An 18003-nucleotide genomic window follows, 5' to 3' on the forward strand; every position below is an offset into this window, starting at 1 on the left:
TTGATCATGTGTGAAGCTCTGATCAGAGTTACATCATCACTACAAGACAACTATTATTCATTTTATTTTGATATTTATGGGCCTTTTTTAAAGTCAAACACACTTCACATTAATATGTTTATCATCTAATTCATCTGTTGTAACATAAGCAATGAAAACATATACTATAAAAAATTATCTTATAATAAAATCTGTCACATCTATCTGCTCTATTTTCTTTGCCAATCACTGAACCCCCCTGTTATTCTGAGTTTTATTATTTTGATATTATGATATCATGATATTGATATTTTTCTTTAAACTTCTTCAGATAGTTTTTCCAGAGAGGCTGTATGTGACAACGCAAATGTCCGCAAATGTTGCTGATAATTTCCAGAACTTTTCCCACCAGCCCCCTAGTAACAGTTGTGGACATTTTCCAAAGTTCATATCTGAACACAGCTTTTGTTTGATACAGCCTCCACTAATTTCCACATATTTTCTGTCTCCTCCAGGTCTGTCCCTAGGTGACGAGCTGGGAAGACAACCGATCGGCATTGTTCTCACCGTGCTGGGAGTCGTGGTGTTGGACTTTAGTGCGGACGCCACAGAGGGACCAATCCGAGCGTATTTACTAGACGTGGCGGACACAGAGGAACAAGACATGGCGCTCAACATCCACGCTGCGTCAGCAGGTAACAGCGGAATTCACTTAAACAAATTTGACAAACACATTCGATAAAAATATAAGAACGGGCAGCTTTGCTGCTCGTGTCTCCATCTGCTGCTGAACCTGTTTGTGTGATGTGTTTGAGTGCAGGTCTTGGCGGTGCAGTCGGCTACGCTCTCGGAGGTTTAGACTGGACACACACCTTCCTCGGAGTAGTCTTCAAGTCTCAAGAGCAGATCCTGTTCGTCTTTGCCGCCATCCTCTTCTCTTTCTCCGTGGTGTTACATCTCTTCAGCATCGAGGAGCAGCAATACTCTCCCCAACATGACAGGCTGGACCAGGTAAACGCCATGTACTGTAAAATTCCACGTTAGTTACAAAAAACAAAATAAGACCCTCTCACGTCACAAAACACGCTCCTCTCACTGTTTTCTCACCAGGAGAGTCCAGATCCCACCAACCAACAACTAGCGGCCAATGGCAGGACTGGACTTCTTGCTCCCAAGTTGGAAATGATTGGAGAGGATGAAACGATGGACAGCTATGACCTCTACGACCCCTATGAAGATGACCAGTCAGAGCGGGGAGATACGGACATGGACTTTCTAGAGGTGGAGCTTGTTAGAAGTAAGTCTAATTCACATTGAATAATATCCTCCTCAACTCCAAAGATATTTGGTAAGGAAATATCAGCCATGGGATGGGAATATCAGCCCCTGTGTTTCGAAGGCTTCGTTCCTTGTTATTTCAAGCAGCTCTTATCACATTTGCCACTACAAGTGGATCCTTGGAGGTCAAATTTAATCAAACAATTTCCTAATCAAGCAATATTGATTCCTTCGGTTCTTTAAAAAAAGGGATAATATTAGTGTCACTACAGATAATGTACTGCAGATTTGCGGTTCTCAATCATGTCTCAAAAAGGTTGTTTTCAGACAGGAAAATGTCCAGAGAAATTACTTGAACCCAGCAGAAGATTGTCCAAGTCAGACGCATTTACAAGAGCAGGAAAAATGTCTAGAACATTCAGGCGGGGGCTGGTGTCTGGGTAGAATAATTCCTGAGATTTTCTGTCATTTCACGTAAATTTTGCTTGGGGGTCGGCAGGAAAGATCAGGAAAATGTCTGGACTTCTGTGCATGTGTGAAAACAGCTATAGACTCATACGACGTAATAAAACTGAGCCTTCTCCTTGTCTGTCCTCAGGTAAAAGTGACAGTGTTCTCGCCATGGCGGACTGCACTCTTGACCACCTGGACCACGAAGCATTGTTCTTGTGCCACATCGAGCCGTCCATCTTCGCTGACCGCCTCTCGCCCTATCATGGCTCGCCACCTACGGCTTCCTCCTTCTTCAACACCAATCACAGCACTCCCCCTCCCAGGTTCGCCAACATCAGACGCAGCAGCAGCACAGGAAGCCAGGACCTGCTCCGCTCCCAGAACAACAACCACCAAACAAACACTCTCACCCCAAGGATTTCCCGCCTCTCGGCTTTCTTACAAGAAATGGAGAACGATGACGGACAGGAGGCGCTGCTCAACAACCAGCTCAATGAGCAGCGGACACTGAACGGGCGGCTGTTAGCCGGTGTAACTAACGCGGATGGAAATAACATTAACAGCCTGAGCTCTAAAGGTCAAGCCCATCGTGCTGGAATGGTCAAAGGTTAGTATCTACAAATAAAATTGATAATTATTGAACGTATGGTTTTTAAACCAGTGACGAAGAATTCACCTTTGTAATCTGTCTCTTATTCCAGCTGCCAGCACAGGAGCTCCAACGAAGCAGACACGCTACCGTCACACCTTCTACCGCCAGCCGTCCTGCACCTTCTCTTACTACGGCCGAGTGGGGAGCCACCGTTACCGCTACCGCCGGGCCAACGCCGCTTTTCTCATCAAGTCGTCCCGCAGCATGAACGACCTATACGAAGTGGAGGCCAGACATCGGAGGAGGAGCAGACAGAGGAACAGGCACCGAAGTGGAAACACCAACTCTTCCAGCGGAGATACAGAGAGCGAAGAGGGCGAGGTGAGGAGCTGAAGGACGAATTTACAAGTCAAATAATAGACCGGGGCAATAGCAAGGACACTGCTGCTAATTCTGATGAAGTGTTCTTATCTTCTAGTCTATGTTTTTCTGTAGTTTATTGTGTGATGTTGTCATAATTCTCCTCTCCTACTCTCTACAGGTCGAGACCACTGTGCGGCTGCTGTGGCTCTCCATGCTGAAGATGCCTCCGGAGCTGCTGCGACTGTGCGCCTGTCACCTGCTCACCTGGTTCTCCATCATCGCTGAGGCCGTCTTCTTCACCGACTTCATGGGACAAGTCATCTACCATGGAGATCCCACCGTACGAGCGTTATACATGACATAGTGAACACCAATATTTACAAAGTGATGACATTTCAGAAAACAAATCATTATATGATTGACTATATGACATCACTCTGCACACACAATGTCATAATGTTTAACCTCATAATCTCTCAGTATTTAGATGGAAGGAAAATGGTGTTAAATTTATGAGCATGATAATCAAATTAATCAAAACCTCTTTGTCTCTCTTTGTCTCTCTTTGTCTCTCTCTCTCTCAGGCTCCTACTAACTCTACTTTGCTGGAGAATTATCACAAAGGAGTACAGATGGGTTGTTGGGGACTGGTTATATATGCCATGACTGCTGCTACTTGCTCAGGTAACAACAAACAAACACACATGGTTCATCTTATGGCCGTTGGGCACATTATTACACGAAACCGTCTTCAAGAAACTGCCTCTGTGGCTCTTTATAAGCTGTACTCGGAGAAGAACACATCTGGACATTACACTCTGGACTAAACAATCAACGAATCCTTCTTTTCTAGCTCTCCTTCAGAAGTACCTCGACAACTTTGACCTGAGCATTAAGGTCATCTACATCCTGGGCACGCTTGGATTCTCCATAGGTACAAACCTCAGCTCTGTGATAGATCAGAACAAAATAAATGTGAGCAGCTAATCAGTAACTTTTTTTTCTCTCCATAGGAACTGCTATCATGGCCATCTTCCCTAATGTGTATGTCTCCATGGTGATGATCAGTAGCATGGGCATCATCTCCATGAGTATCTCGTACTGTCCATATGCACTGCTGGGACAGTATCATGAAATGAAAGAGGTACAGACGTCAACCTGTTCTTTTCGCAATTTGCTTGTTTCATTGTTACCTTTTTAATTCAAGATTCAATAATTAATTGCCATACCAACTAAGCTGGTAAACTACTGTGACTTTGGGATAAGATACGCCTGAGAGAAATGAAATGTTCCTGTTGGACCGTTCTGTAATACTGAATATCAAGAAGTATTTTTTTAATGCGTAGCTTTAGGTGACATTCACTGACTGATTCTTTCTCTGCCTCCTGCAGTACATCGAACACAGTCCTGGTAACTCCCGGAGAGGCTTTGGCATTGACTGTGCAATCTTATCGTGCCAGGTGTGTGTTGACATTGTCTATCTACACACATTGTCTCCCACAGTCTGTCCTATATTACTCCGCGCTAAAAAAGTCTGTGTCGTTATATAATCCTAATGTGACTTTGCAGGTGTACATCAGTCAGATCTTGGTGGCCTCAGGTCTGGGTGCAGTGGTGGAAGCTGTGGGCAGCGTCCGTGTTATTCCCCTGATGGCCTCTGGGGGCTCCCTCCTTGGATTCTTCACTGCATGCTTTTTGGTCATTTACCCATCGCCGAATCACGGGTGAGAAAACCACCTGCTCTTACAAATGTCGTTCGCTGTGATTTTCCAAAACATTAAGAAATAAGCTTATTCGCTTTCTTGTTAAGAGTCAAGTGAGACAATTGTTCACCTAAGCAAGAAAAGTCAATAAATATATTTCTCAAAATGTTGAGCTGTCCCTTTAACCCTGAGATTCAGTTGTGGATTTAATTGTGATCGCCAGGGACGGGGAATCAGCCAAAGCTTCGGAGAAACGGGCCTTGACGACGCTGGAAAATCCCAAGAGCAGCGAAGCGGCTGTAGCCGTGGTGATCGAGAAACCAAGCTTCCTGAAACTCAACAAGGAGGGCAAGGCCACGACCACCACCTCTTCCTGTCACACAGAAAATGAATCTGCCCTGTGAAATCGCTATCTAAGTTGACAGATATTTTGCTGCGGACACAACTGAATTCACTTTTATCCTCAATGCTGTTGGAAGAGACGTATGGATGACGCACCGTCCCCGCTGCACTGGAGTTTACAGACATGAGGAGGAGAGAGGAGGGCGGCCGGTGAACTTTCAGCGTTTGCTCTTGCTTTTTCGGAGTGTCTTGATTTGCTGCAGAAAACAACTCAATCTGGCGTGGGACCAGTGTCAGACCAGACCGACTTCCCTTACAAAAAATAATCGTTCTGGTCCCAGCGCTGTCTCTTCAGCTGTTCTCAAATTCCTTCCACTTAACCCTCACGTCACCCAGAAGTGACTAATCCACCGGTCGTGGTCTTAGAGCAACACTATGTAACGTTAGCCGAGCAACAGTGGCCTCTGCCGCTCGTCGCTAAATCTGTCGGGCCCCCGAGTCTGAGTTTAGTCACGTACAGCAAACAAGGCCCATCATTCTCCGACTGCAACTGCATAGGCCCACTCGCTGAATGGGGTTTACTCCTCATGATTCCAAGCTTCCCAAACCGTAAGTGCTGCCATCGTGATTAATGCCAAACTCGTGGTTGGAATTCTTGAAGTCGCTGACCGTCGTTCAGTCAGGCACTTGCACCCACTCATCAAAGTTACATAGTGCGACGCGAGGCGTTCGGGATGCAGTGAGTGAAAATGAGAGAGGCACCGTTCTCTTTATTACAAGTCGGTGAACCATCAAAATGATTTTGACGCTGTTATTTTAATGTAAAAACATAGTTGCATAATGTTGCTTTAAGAAGAGGTTTTCTCTGTCTCTCAGGGCCTCTAGGAGGTGCTACTGAGCAGCCGCCTGGAAAAGGAAACTTCAGGGGATTCACATAAACACTAACTCTCCTACACACACAAACACACAAGCACCTCTTCATCTGAAACGGATGAACACCTGAACATTAGTCTTCAAAGCTGCAAACATTTAAAAAAAATTGTTCTTCCTCGCTGTGGAATTGATCGAATACTTGCCTCGTGGTGTGGACACTTCATCGACAGGAGTCTGACTTTGTTCACCAAAATAAACACACTTGGCTTCGCAGGACCTCCACAGCGCTCGGCGACGGTAGCTTTAAGACTTTAAGAGACTTCTGGAAGTGGCATTTATGAAACCAAGAGCCCGAAGCCGGGGCTCCCGATCCCCCAAGTTGATTGAAGTAGTGCTACAATCTTTAATTCAGCTTTCACTCCAGGAAAGCAAAGATGACGATATTTGAGAGGCTCCGCTGATGAGCGTACAATAAAACAGTGCAGATGTTTACGGAGGGAAATTCCAGGAAGGACAGAGCAAAGATGCAATATGTGCAGCATACAGGGCATTACAATCCAAAATACTGTTTTCATGATCAACAGATGATCAATGATGATGACGATGATGCTTCTGTTTATTATGGATGATCAGGCTAACCTACATGCTGCATGTTAGAGGAGACAAACCAAACAGCAGAGTTGTACTTTCTCTCCTTTTATTTGCTTCCTTTTCTTTTTTTTAATTTAGAAAATGCTGTTAACACAATGTTTGTCACTAACTGCACATTAGCTGAGCCATCGTTGACGAGAGTCGCAGCGTTTCGCTAGAAAAGCATCCTCTCGGAGACGTTTGGGGCGTTGGATTTGCTCGTCTCAGGTGGCCAGCAGGACGGAGTTTCCTGACACGCTTCTGTTCCAGTGGATCCAGTGACTGTACCAGTAATGACCGGTGTCCGGAATGGGACACGCGCATATTAGAATGGATCCTGTTGGGTGTTTTTTATTTTTTATTTGATTTGAAAGAAGAAAAATCTTGATCATCAGGTTTCTGGGGCCCATGTGACGTAAGAGAGAGATAATAAAAACAACATTAGGCTTGTTTGCTTGGGCCTCGATGGAGGATTGTGGTCCTGCTATAGCTGCGTTGGTTCCACAGAAGACGGTCGATTAGCTCATAATTACTTCTGTGTGTTGCACGGTGAGCTGGACTTCAACAGAGCGAGGGATTAGAGGCTGGAGAAATTTCATAAAAAGTGCTTTGTTGTTGAGAGTTCGATGAGACGATTAATACCGCTCTCGTGTCTTTATGGTGAACATGAAGCAATACAGTCAGCAACTCTGTCCAAAGATAACAAGGTCCGTCTACTGACACCTGTTTTGTTTTGGTGCATGTTGAATGAATCTAAATCTAATTGCGCGTTAATTAATGACAATAGCTTTGGCTGGTAGGCAGATGTTCTTACCTTCGGGCAGAGCCAGGTTGGCTGTTTCCAACCTGCTTCCACTCTCAATGCGAAGCTAAGCTATTAGGCTGCTGATTTCTGCTTCGTATTTACTGTGGAGATTGTAAGCGTAGTTCCCAAAATGATAAACGGAAAAATTGGCGCTGAAACTGTCATGAATTTGGAAATGCTCCCCCTTCCTTTGGGCTGATTCAAAATAAGCCAATGGTCCCAATGAGTCCATGTCAATGTAATAATGTAGTTAAGTAAAATAGCCAGTTTTTAGAGCTACAACTTTTCTTTATGGTTAAAAAAAGAAGTCATAATTTCTGGAGTCGAACAGCTTCAGTTTGCTTCCCTAAATCCGAAACCGTAAAATGGCTGCATCTGCTGTTTATTGAGGGCAAGTAGCAGCGATGTGATGGTGGATGAGGAAGTAAAAAACTGCTGAGTTTAGCCTTACTTTGACCTCGCTGACATCAGTCCACAGGGGTGCGACCGATGGGCTAGTCACACGCAGAGGGGATACATGCAATAATCTCTTAACAGTACTTGAGTGTAGACCCTTGAGGTTAAACAATCTTAATCTTTGGAATGTTTCACTAGCCAACGATGCTGGGCGTGTGGAAGTAAACTTGATGCTAGAGGGGCGTTAGGTGTTTGTTTTCTGACAAATCAGAATGTTTGTTGCATTGTGGGCCTCTGTCGATCAGCCGGGTGGAGACTGTGTGCGGTTTGTGCGGGCAGAGCAGGGTTGTTCGTTCCAGGTGATCTTCCTGCCTTGGGTTTGGGTATCGATTGGAATCGAAGTGTAAATTGCCGTTGGGTTCATTAACTAACGAGAGAACATTTTATTGAGAGTGTATTAAAGAATTTAGTGGAGAAGCAAAATGGTGGTTTCAGAATAGAATTTAATGATTGTATTTTTTTTTTCCACTCGGGTGGGTGTTGTTGCAGAGTTTAACCCTGATTTCTTTTTTACAAATTAGATTCCTTCCATAAATTCAGGTACATTCAGTCAGTCCCAGAGCAGAGTAGAGAAGAGAAGGAATAGTTTTGCTTCCCGGGTCGACCCTGCTCTTGCTGTGGTTCTGGGACAACAACAAATACAAGCAGGGATGGGACGGGGACAAAAGACGAGCAGGTGCAGGTGCCATGGTTTCGCGCGGCTTCTGTTACCTATAGGGCAATAAAACGTGTATTTAAAAAAAAAAAAAATGGACACACAAGTCCACATTTTATGGACAAACATGAAGATTAGAAGAAAAGAAAAAACCTTGGGTTTGGGAGCTTTGCATGCGACAACAGCGACAATGCATGCGTGAAACACCAAAGTATGACTCTGTAAAAAGAAAAACTCAATCTCTTTTCTTTATTGTCCTATTAGGTCAGGGATGTATTTTCTAATGCATGTCTGGATGTCTGTGTTTTTCTTTTTGTTTTGAACCTAAATGTGTTTTTTAAAAAAAAAGAAAAAGCCCGACATGTACTCTGAAGCATTGTGCTCGGTGTGGGTCAGTACACTCTAAACAAGCATGTGACCTTTTTACATTATTGCACATTTATGAGTAAAGTTTCAGACGGCACTCGTCTTGTTGCTTTTCAACACAACACACGCGGACGGAAGGTGTTGGCGAGACGTGTGTCGTCCTGACGCTCCCTTGTTAAAAGTGTAAGCGGGGAAACTCCAAGCCGTGAATACGGCAACTTGAGTGCTTCTGTTCCAATGCAGTGGAAAGTTATTGATTTTGTTTTATTATTATGACGTTTTTTTGAGCGGGTGGGTTGTTCTTAAAATCCCAAGCCTTCTAACTGTTGACTCTGGAATGTTCAGGCGGCACGGCCTCTCGCTCGGCCTGCTGGGAGATTGAGTTCTTTACCTTTGATTCCATCTGGTGACTTAAAGATTTTTTTCTTTTTTAAAAGTCAATGAATGTGAGTTGATTTCAGCCGAAATCATTTTTGTTTTGATTTCAGACGACGCCGGGGGGGTTGTTGGTCTGACATTGCACAGAACTTGCACATAATAAGTTAAAAACTAAACGAAAACAGTTGAATCGTGTTGTATAAGAAAGACAAAAATAACTGTGGATATTTATTTTGTTTTTTAGTTTTCTTATCTATAAAGGTCACTTTTCACTTAGTTTCCAAAAAGAGTAAATTAAAGCTATTTTATTTGCTGTTACAGAAGCGCACGGAATAATGTGTGTGTGCGCGTGCGTGTTAGTGTGAGCAGTCGAAGCAAGGGTGTGTTATGATATGTCATCTCAGTGTTTGTACTTTGATTCTTGTTCTCTGTTCTCTGCGATCACCTGGTTTACACTTAACTCTGGAATCAATGGCTGCAATACCGGAGGTTACTTACGAGTCTGTTCGTCTCTGTTCTGGGGTTTTAACTCCACTAGAAAATGTCTTTTTTTATTTTTTAAAATGTTTCTGTTCTTTAAACTTCTGGCAGGGCCACACACACACACACACACACACACACACACACACACACACACACACACACACACACACACTATAGTTTGACCTTTGCACTTTTTCAGTGGCAGCCACCATCCTGATCACTGAACAAATGTGGCGATTGTGGTGACACTGTTTCATATTCCCAGCCAGCAGATGTCAGTGGCAGCAGCGTGGCGGCCATGCATTTAGTCCAACCTGGTCGAACTGTGTGTGTGTGTGTGTGTGTGTGTGTGTGTGTGTGTGTGTGTGTGTGTGTGTGTGTGTGTGTGTGTGTGTGTGTGTGTGTGTGTGTGTGTGTGTGTGTGTGTGTGTGTGTGTGTGTGTGTGTGTGTGTGTGTGTGTGTGTGTGTGTGTGTGTGTGTGTGTGTGTGTGTGGCTCTGTCTCTAGTAAACTGTGTTAATGATGGAGGAGACGGATGCCTATATACTTTGAACTTCACAGAGATTAAATCAAGAAAAATACTTAAAGAATGGGAAAGCAAGTATGCGCAGTGTACTATATATATATTATGCCTTGTTAATCTGAAAAAAAAGATGTAAATATACATATTTCTCTTTTAGTTTCTTCTTTTTTGCTGCTATGAAAAAGATGATTATTTTTGTTAGTAGTTTTGTTTTCTATATAAAGACTGTATATAAATATATATATATCTATATATATATATATATCTTGTGTTCTGTAAATATGCTTGAGCCTTCATATGTAGGACTCTGGATGAACACTGTATGGAACTCACCTCTTAAATCTGTTCAGAAGTTAACCAACAATGTCTCATTTCATTATTTAACCATTTTTCCATCAAAATTCAAAACGTGAGGAAAATAAAAAATGAAGGGCCTTACAGGACAGAAAAAAACAAACTCTAGACTCAGACTGGGAGAACAAATTACAAAGAAACCTAAATCATGTGATTACAACCTTTTTCAATATTGTTGTTTTATTAAACTATAAAAATCATTTTACCTATATATTCAGAAATACATCAAATATCATTCAGAATACAAACTATTTTTATATTATTTCATCCCAAAAGTATACATTCAATCTAAAGTCAACCTCAGAGAAAATCAGATTACACATGTCCTCTCTTCTCTTTTTTAGTTCAAACAGATCCAAAGTTTTACTAGAGACTGTTTGGATCATATTAATATTTTTAGAAAATATCAAAAAGTCTATCTGGTCATCACCTACTAGATTTATGGTTGAAAGGATGAGGATGAAAATATTCAGGAGTTTAGAAGTTTGACATCATTGAAGTTTTTTTTTTGAATTATCATAAGTGAAGGTAGCATGTTAATTTTTCCTTACTATACATAAAATATTAAATTCTTATTGAGAGGATCATTAAAAAGTCCATGCTCACTGTTGAGTGAGATGGTTATCCCTAAGTTTAAGTGCTGGACCTTGAGAGAAATGATAAAAAAAAAGTTTTGTCTTCCATTTAAAGCTATGAGAGAAAAGTCTGTGAGCTGTGCAGCGTTTCAAAGGTTAATGTCTGTGTGACTGCTGGTGAAAAAACCTGCTGCTCGGCAGTTTCAGGACCGTTTTTTGGGGGTCAACTCAGCATCTCGAGCGCAGACGACTGGTTTCCTATGAAGCCGTGTGGCCAGGCTGCGGGGAGAAGAGACGAGATCAGAAAACTGTGTCCCTGCAGAATCAGATTTCTCTCTCACACACGGGGCTCTCTCTTTCCACATAGAGAAACCAGAGGAGGAACCCGACGTGTGTGTGTGTGTGTGTGTGTGTGTGTGTGTGTGTGTGTGTGTGTGTGTGTGTGTGTGTGTGTGTGTGTGTGTGTGTGTGTGTGTGTGTGTGTGTGTGTGTGTGTGTGTGTGTGTGTGTGTGTGTGTGTGTGTGTGTGTGTGTGTGTGTGTGTGTGTGTGTGTGTGAGATGATGATGATGATGATGATGGTATGCAGGGCGATAAATTTCAGGCCCAGAGATTATGTTAGATGAACTGTAGTGACCTGCTACCCCTCTGGAGGGATTGAAGGGAAACACCCTCACTTCGATGACTCACATGCCTGCCGTGACTGACACTTCACTTACAAACGATTAAGTTGAGCTGCTCTCCTCTAATTTGTATTCGGTAAAACTAAACCAATGGTGAGAGCGAGACCTTTTTTTAACAGATTCACCACATATTATTCTTTTTTTAAATATTACAGCTGTAAGGCAAAATTTAAGATGACACTCATGACAAGGTGGTTCGGTTGAAAATGTCAAGTGATTTATTCACGGTGTTTGTTACCGCCGTCATTACAGTTGCAGCAGCAGCAGCAGCACATCAGCCGATTCCAGGCGGCCGCTGCTGTGATGAGACACCGTCCTCTGGTGGAGCAAATCAAACTGACGCTGATGACTGTGTGATTTTTTTTTATTTCTACTGCTATTCTTGCACATTTCAATTGACCGATCCCATAACTGGTCCCATTATTAAAAGTAATTGAACAGAAGTGTAAGAAAAGTGGTATGAAGAAGAAAGGAGAATACATTTATATACACAGGTTGTAGAGTCACAGAGATTTTTACATTGAAAAAAAAAATACAAAGGAAAGACTGAACAACAAGCTACAAGCTTGTTTTCACTCCTAATTTACGTGAATAGGAAAATAGCTAAAGGGCATAATTCTCTTTAACTTCTCTGAACATCACACGTGGGTCTATAGAGAGGAGTTTATGCGTCGTACAGTCTTACTGTATGTTCCTGAACACCACATGTTTTCAGAGCCACACTACAATTATGTGTTTCGGCCCTGTTGTCCTGCAAAGTTGATGTTGCACGATGTACGTTTTTCTGTGTGGCGCTGACGTCTCTCTTCCATTTGGACCTTTGCCAAACGATAAAAACAAAGGCATTGAAGAGATCCACGCGATGCACTCGAGAGACTGTCGCAAGTGTTTATGCCTCCGGAGAGAGCTCTGCCTCCAGCCTCGACGCACTCACACTCAATGCTCGTCTGTTTTTCTCGAGCTCTTTTCCTCATGTCACTCGGCATTTGAATGTGGTTGACGTCGTCTTTTCTGAACGTGTTTGGCATCTGCTGTGGCTTTTGACGTGGCAGCCCTGATCAAACTTAGCGACAGAAGTAATAGAGCAGCAGCATGTTTGCATTGAAAAGGCCTTTTACGGTGAAGACAAAGGAAACCTGGGCAGAACCCAACCAGGGTTCTGTTTGCATTCGTATGGTTCCGTGGTGCCGCTTTAGTTGCACTGAATATCTCCTAAATTATTTTCAAGCAACAGAAATCTTTTAGCTTTTTCTTTGGTATTTTATGGCTTAATTAATTTATTGGAGATGACAGGAAATGATATTAAGAGAGAGCGATAGGGAAGGACAAACAATAAAGGTCCCCAGCTGGAGGCCCTAAGCCACGGGGGCACCACCTCCACATCCCAATTTGATGAAACGTCCCCATCGGTAGGAGTTCTTCGATTTCACAGCAAAACCATCCTGTGGTGGTGCAGCACTTGTTCTCACCCGTATCGGTTCAACATCCCGACAAGGTCAGACGGATGGAAAGGTGAAACCACGAGGGCTGCAGCCACTGAAGTGTTTGCTGTAAAGTGGTTTGTTTTCCGGGCCGGTTTTTAAGCCGACTGGTGCGTGCCGGCTGCAGAGAGGGGCGTGCCCGTGAGGGTGAAGGTGACCACGCTGTGAGCGATCGCCAGCGCTGTGCCTGGACATTTATTCACCGAATTCCTCTCCCCCCCTTCCCCCCCGCTGGTGTGCCCGGCCTCCCCGTCGGCAGCCGTCCCTCCCCGCCTCCTCGCCCTCCACACCCTCTTGAAGCTGTCCGTCACAAAGCAGTAAACCACTGGGTCCAGGCAGCTGTTGAGGCTGCTCAGGGTCACCGTGATGTGATAGGCAATCACGTGCGCTTCCCCCTGGCCCAGCCCCTGCCCTCCAGCCTCAACCCGGAAGTAGACCAGCACCTGGCGCACGTGGAAGGGCGTGAAACAAACCATGAAGACCACGAGGACCGTCGCCAGAAGCCTGATGGCGCGCGCCCTCCTCGCCCTGCTCTGCTGGGGCATCGGGCCGTGGCCGGAGGAGAGGAAACAGGCGACGCGCAGGGTGAAGCCCACCACGGCGAGTAGGGGGAGGAGGAACTCCAGGATGGTGAGGTAGAAGAGGGCAGGGAGGAGGACGCAGGAGGAGCTGAACTCCAACGCTGTGGTCTGGAGAGAGGAGGAGAGGAGGGGAGAGGTGCCCGCACATCAAGTCTATAAGTGCTTCTTCCCTTTCAAATGAATAATTCAGCTAATATGCAACACAACAAGGATTCAACCACCACATCGGTCGTCCCCAAGCTTTTCAACCTCTTGACCCCTTTGAATTTTCAAATATAATATGTTTGTCTAATTCAGAAGATGTTTCCTTTCTTTCAACTTCCCATTGAAAGTATTTTGCGTGTGTTTCCCTCGCCTCTCTCGTTGTTTCAGGTCCTGCCCTCATGTGTCTCCTGCCCCCTGATCATCCACATCTCCTCCCACTTACTTACTCATATATATTTCCTCAATACATATTTTAATATTTAAAGTTTGATCCCTATCTCGGCGTGTTGTGTTTGTGATGCGTCAATCTTCACCTGGAAAGAGTAGGTGACCACGACTGCGATGAACCACACTGCGGCGCTGACACACCTGGCTGCTCCTGTGGTCCTCCAGCGATGGAGAGTGCTGGACGCATGGACGACGGCGAGGTACCGATCAACGCAGATGCTGGGAAGAGCGCAGGGAGGGCAGTGGCAGAGGAATAAAAAAGGAGGTCAGAAAAAGGGTTTTCTGTACATGCTGGTACATTTGACACGCTGTACAACGGAGTGGCCCGCCCACCTGGTCAGAAACAGGATACTGCAGTACATGTTGGCAAAGTAGCTGAAGGTGTGAACATAGGAGCAGGCCACGCAGCCCCCTCCACTGTGGTACAGTGCGATGCGAGCGGGCAGCGACAGCGCCACCATCAGGTCCGCTACGGCCAGGTTTATGGTGTAAACCACCGATGCCGAGGAGTGGGTGGAGGCCCCGCAGAAGACGTAGAGGGCCAGACCGTTGAGCACCACGCCGATCACCAGCATCAGGCAGTTACACACCTGCAGCGGGGAGGAAGGGACTCTCGGCGCTGTGATACTTTGGTGTAATAGTCAATCTGAGTCACGTGAGTGTGTCAAGGTTCATTGCCTTCCTCAGGGGCAGTTGGGGGTCCTTTAAATTCAACACATTTCTTTAGTCTTTCTTGAGAAAAATGTCTCATTGCATCCAGGCTCTCTGGATGTCCAACCATTATTAAGCCATGAAAAAAAGTTTTCCCTAATTGAATCTTTCTTATTCTCTTGAACAAGATTTTTGAGTTGATCTGTTCTGTCCAATCATCCAACGACTCTGAACAAGTGCAGAAAAGGGCTGAATAAACGGCATTTGATCTGTAGCAACAATTCTTAAGAGCAACTTAAACAACATACACCAGTTTACTGAAATAAAGGGTTATCTTAATCAATTTATCTAATATGTAGAAATTACTAGAATAATCTGGTATTTTCATCTCACCATAAGAGAGACCCACACAGCGTAGAAGTCTTGGTACAGCTGCACATCCAGGTGGGCTAGTCTGTGCAAGTGTGGCGCCCCCCAACGCTGGTTCCAGGCACTGCAGTTGGTCAGGTCTGGAATAGTGAGGGGCTCAGTGGCGGGAGTGGAGTTGATGCTGGCAGGAAGACTCTCCATTAGTGGAAAAGAGTGAACAAATATTCGGGGGTCTGAGTGGCAGAAGAAGAAGAAAATAAATGAATAAGCATCGTTATCAATAATTGAAATTTATCAATTTGAAAAATGGTATGTTCGTATAAAGATTGTACACACAGTGGCGCTACTTGGAGACTGAAATAGACAAGACAACACCATGACAAAACATGACAAAAAGTTAAATATTAACAAATTAATATACCAATGGCCTTAGTATAATAGATTATTGTGGACACTTTTGTTGGTAAAATTTCTGTTTCTGACATTTGTAAGTGTGGGGGAATTGAATACCAGGGTACCAGAGTATTACACACACACACACACACACTCACACACACACACTAAAAACCAAAAGAGTAAAGACTTGAGAAGTGTTCAACATCTGCAGACGTTATTCTAGAGCGAGACTGGTCTTATAAACAACGTCCTCTTGTGCCGTAGACACGACTGAATCCATCTCCATACGCTCTCTAAAAGGATGTGACTCTTTCAACAAAGTTAAACACACTCTACGGCATCAATAAGAGCCATGTCAGCGCCTGCTGCCATTTAACACGCCAAGGATACATTTTGTTTCAAACACGGGATACCTGTTTGTCTTGGAACAGGTCACATGATTTGGATGAGCGTGTCACGTCCTGTTTGAATGAATGGAGCGTTTAAAATCCTCAACGTGCACACGCTGCGAGTTTAGAGGAGGTTTGGGAGGAACATGACAACGTGGATAAGATAAATATGGAGTAAGAACTTCAAGGGAACTCTGGCTTGGCTCAGAGAATGTAAAGGACTCATTAATAAAGGCCGATGGCCATGTCACAACTCATAATGAATCTGAATTCAAACTTTCCACTGGTCATGAGATGAATCTGTTGACATGCAAGAGTTAGAGCTGAACAATTTGATCCAATGCAGTTTCAGGATTTCTTGTCTAATTCTGGTTTTAGTTATCACAAATGAAGAATTTATCTATTTGTGTTTTTCTCTGTGCTCTGTACTCTTTGGTTTGTAGTGTACCAATCAGGGTTCAGGATTATTTAAATGAGAACCTAATGACAGTTGATTGGTTGTTTTGTTACTGTCAATCAATTAGTCTGATCTAACCTCACCTATTAAACTCTTTTCAAGAAATAATTATTTTAATATAATAACTTTAATTGAATTGTTGTTTGTTATTTTTATTAAATCTAGCATTTGAAGGACTTGACAGAATTGTCAAGTGACGCCGTTTTTCATTCTCAAGCCGCACTGGGAAAGTTGTTTCCCACTGAAAACCAAGGGAGAGAGCCAAATGGATTTCATCTGAATCCCAGCTTATTGTTAAAATTTACTTGACAGAACCACTGTTTATCGCCAAAAACGTCTTTCCTTTTCTCATAAATACCAGGGACAGATGAGTTCCTATTTGTTAAAACATCCTGTCGAGGAAGGTGTTTCCACTCTTCATCATCATCGTACAGACATGGCCGAGGGCCTGGATTAAAGCACAGACAAATCACTGCACACTGCGATTTCATTACCAATTCTGTTTTGATGTGTGATATATATATATGAAAATTATGATATTGTGATCTGAGCTTTCCTGACAAATGTTTTCAAGAAAACAAAGGTCAAACGAGGAAGCTAAACTTGAAAATGTTGCTGAAACATACCTGGTGAAGACAAGGAAAAGGGTATCGACCTTCTACACAATCCAAACTTGATTTCTTGAAGGTCTGATGTTTATGTCCATATATCAAAGTTGTAAAGCTGATGTTCGTCTTCCCCTTTTGTTCCTTCTGTTGTTCTTGTGTCTCCTTCCAGTGAGAGAGTGGCTAGAGAGGATGTGAACCACTGTGGGGCAGATCGACTCCTCCGGCAGAGAGAAGAGTAAAGCAGCTGGACCTCCTCCTCATTATTCTCATGTCACACATTGTTGAAAATGTAGAAAATAATTGCTCCTCTTTTGTGTCCTTGTATCCTCAATCCTATTTGTCATCTCCAACCCTCTTCTGCTTATTTTGTCATGCTTCATGCTCTCTCCATCTTTTTAACCCTCATTATAGCTCCAGTTGCTCCTCTCTCCTTCTTTATCCCTACTTTATCTCAATTTCTCTCTCAGTCTCCCTCTGAATATCTGAAATAATGATTTGGAAAAGACAGAAGGGAGTGTGAGAAAGGAAAGCTGAAGAACTGAACATAATGCCTCTGTGAAACAACAATTTGGCCCCTATGGCATGAATCACAGGGTCGCAGAGGGCTGAGTGTCCAAAAAGGCAGACGGGGGTCAGAAACGAAGCAGGCAGAAAACAGGGAAAAGGGGTCAGAACATTTGGATGTCTAAATAAATGACTTGGGACAGAATAGAAGGAAATCAACAAGTATATAGGATTTATAATGAATGCAGCCGCTTGTTGGAATGGGAACAACAGGATCTGAAATGAGATGTGAGTAACTGACTATAGAGGAAATAAATCTAACAAATGATTGGAGCTGGCTGAGGATAAGACACAGAGAGATCTTGTTTTTGTGACACAAAAGAAAAGAGGCATTAATGGACCATTTCATTTAATTGGTTTTTCAGGAAAGTTTGTGTAAAGCTGTCTCTGGGGTGGTCCCGCGCTGCGAGGGTACTGAGGGAAACCTTTACATATATTCTGTTCCACCTCTGTGTAAGTACCTGATTCTGACTGTAATAGCGAGAAGGAGGCAAAGAAGTGTAAACTGTTTCTTTAGATGTTTCACGTCGCCGCCAACTCGTGAACCAGATTTGTTGAATTTGCACTCAGACTTTTTAGGAACTG

The 18003-nt window shown here is 43.7% G+C and overlaps 2 protein-coding genes across 4 annotated transcripts in view; one reads left to right on the top strand and one right to left on the bottom strand.

Annotated features, from left to right (window-relative positions):
• The window catches only part of LOC118291925 (solute carrier family 45 member 4), a 43979-nt gene extending 33743 nt beyond the window's left edge, over window positions 1-10236 (top strand). For all 3 annotated transcript variants that reach the window (XM_035620475.2, XM_035620476.2, XM_035620477.2), the window contains 12 exons: window positions 495-674; window positions 800-990; window positions 1090-1276; window positions 1856-2317; window positions 2412-2683; window positions 2844-3005; window positions 3250-3349; window positions 3519-3599; window positions 3679-3809; window positions 4057-4125; window positions 4235-4389; window positions 4592-10236. In XM_035620475.2, coding sequence (XP_035476368.2) covers window positions 495-674; window positions 800-990; window positions 1090-1276; window positions 1856-2317; window positions 2412-2683; window positions 2844-3005; window positions 3250-3349; window positions 3519-3599; window positions 3679-3809; window positions 4057-4125; window positions 4235-4389; window positions 4592-4772 — 2171 coding nt within the window. In that variant the 3' untranslated portion in view covers window positions 4773-10236. The remainder of the gene's footprint in view (window positions 1-494; window positions 675-799; window positions 991-1089; window positions 1277-1855; window positions 2318-2411; window positions 2684-2843; window positions 3006-3249; window positions 3350-3518; window positions 3600-3678; window positions 3810-4056; window positions 4126-4234; window positions 4390-4591) is intronic.
• Window positions 10237-11836: 1600 nt separating this feature from the next.
• Window positions 11837-17115, bottom strand: LOC118291648 (G-protein coupled receptor 20). Its single transcript, XM_035619982.2, has 5 exons — window positions 16873-17115; window positions 15029-15237; window positions 14318-14574; window positions 14071-14203; window positions 11837-13660 (listed from the first exon to the last, which is right to left on the bottom strand). The coding sequence occupies exons 2-5, from the start codon at window positions 15203-15205 to the stop codon at window positions 13070-13072; spliced, it is 1158 nt and encodes a 385-aa protein (XP_035475875.1). The 5' UTR covers window positions 15206-15237; window positions 16873-17115; the 3' UTR covers window positions 11837-13069.
• Window positions 17116-18003: the final 888 nt, after the last annotated feature.

This window comes from Scophthalmus maximus, chromosome 22 (genome assembly GCF_022379125.1).
Source record: "Scophthalmus maximus strain ysfricsl-2021 chromosome 22, ASM2237912v1, whole genome shotgun sequence".
Lineage (NCBI taxonomy): Eukaryota > Metazoa > Chordata > Actinopteri > Pleuronectiformes > Scophthalmidae > Scophthalmus > Scophthalmus maximus.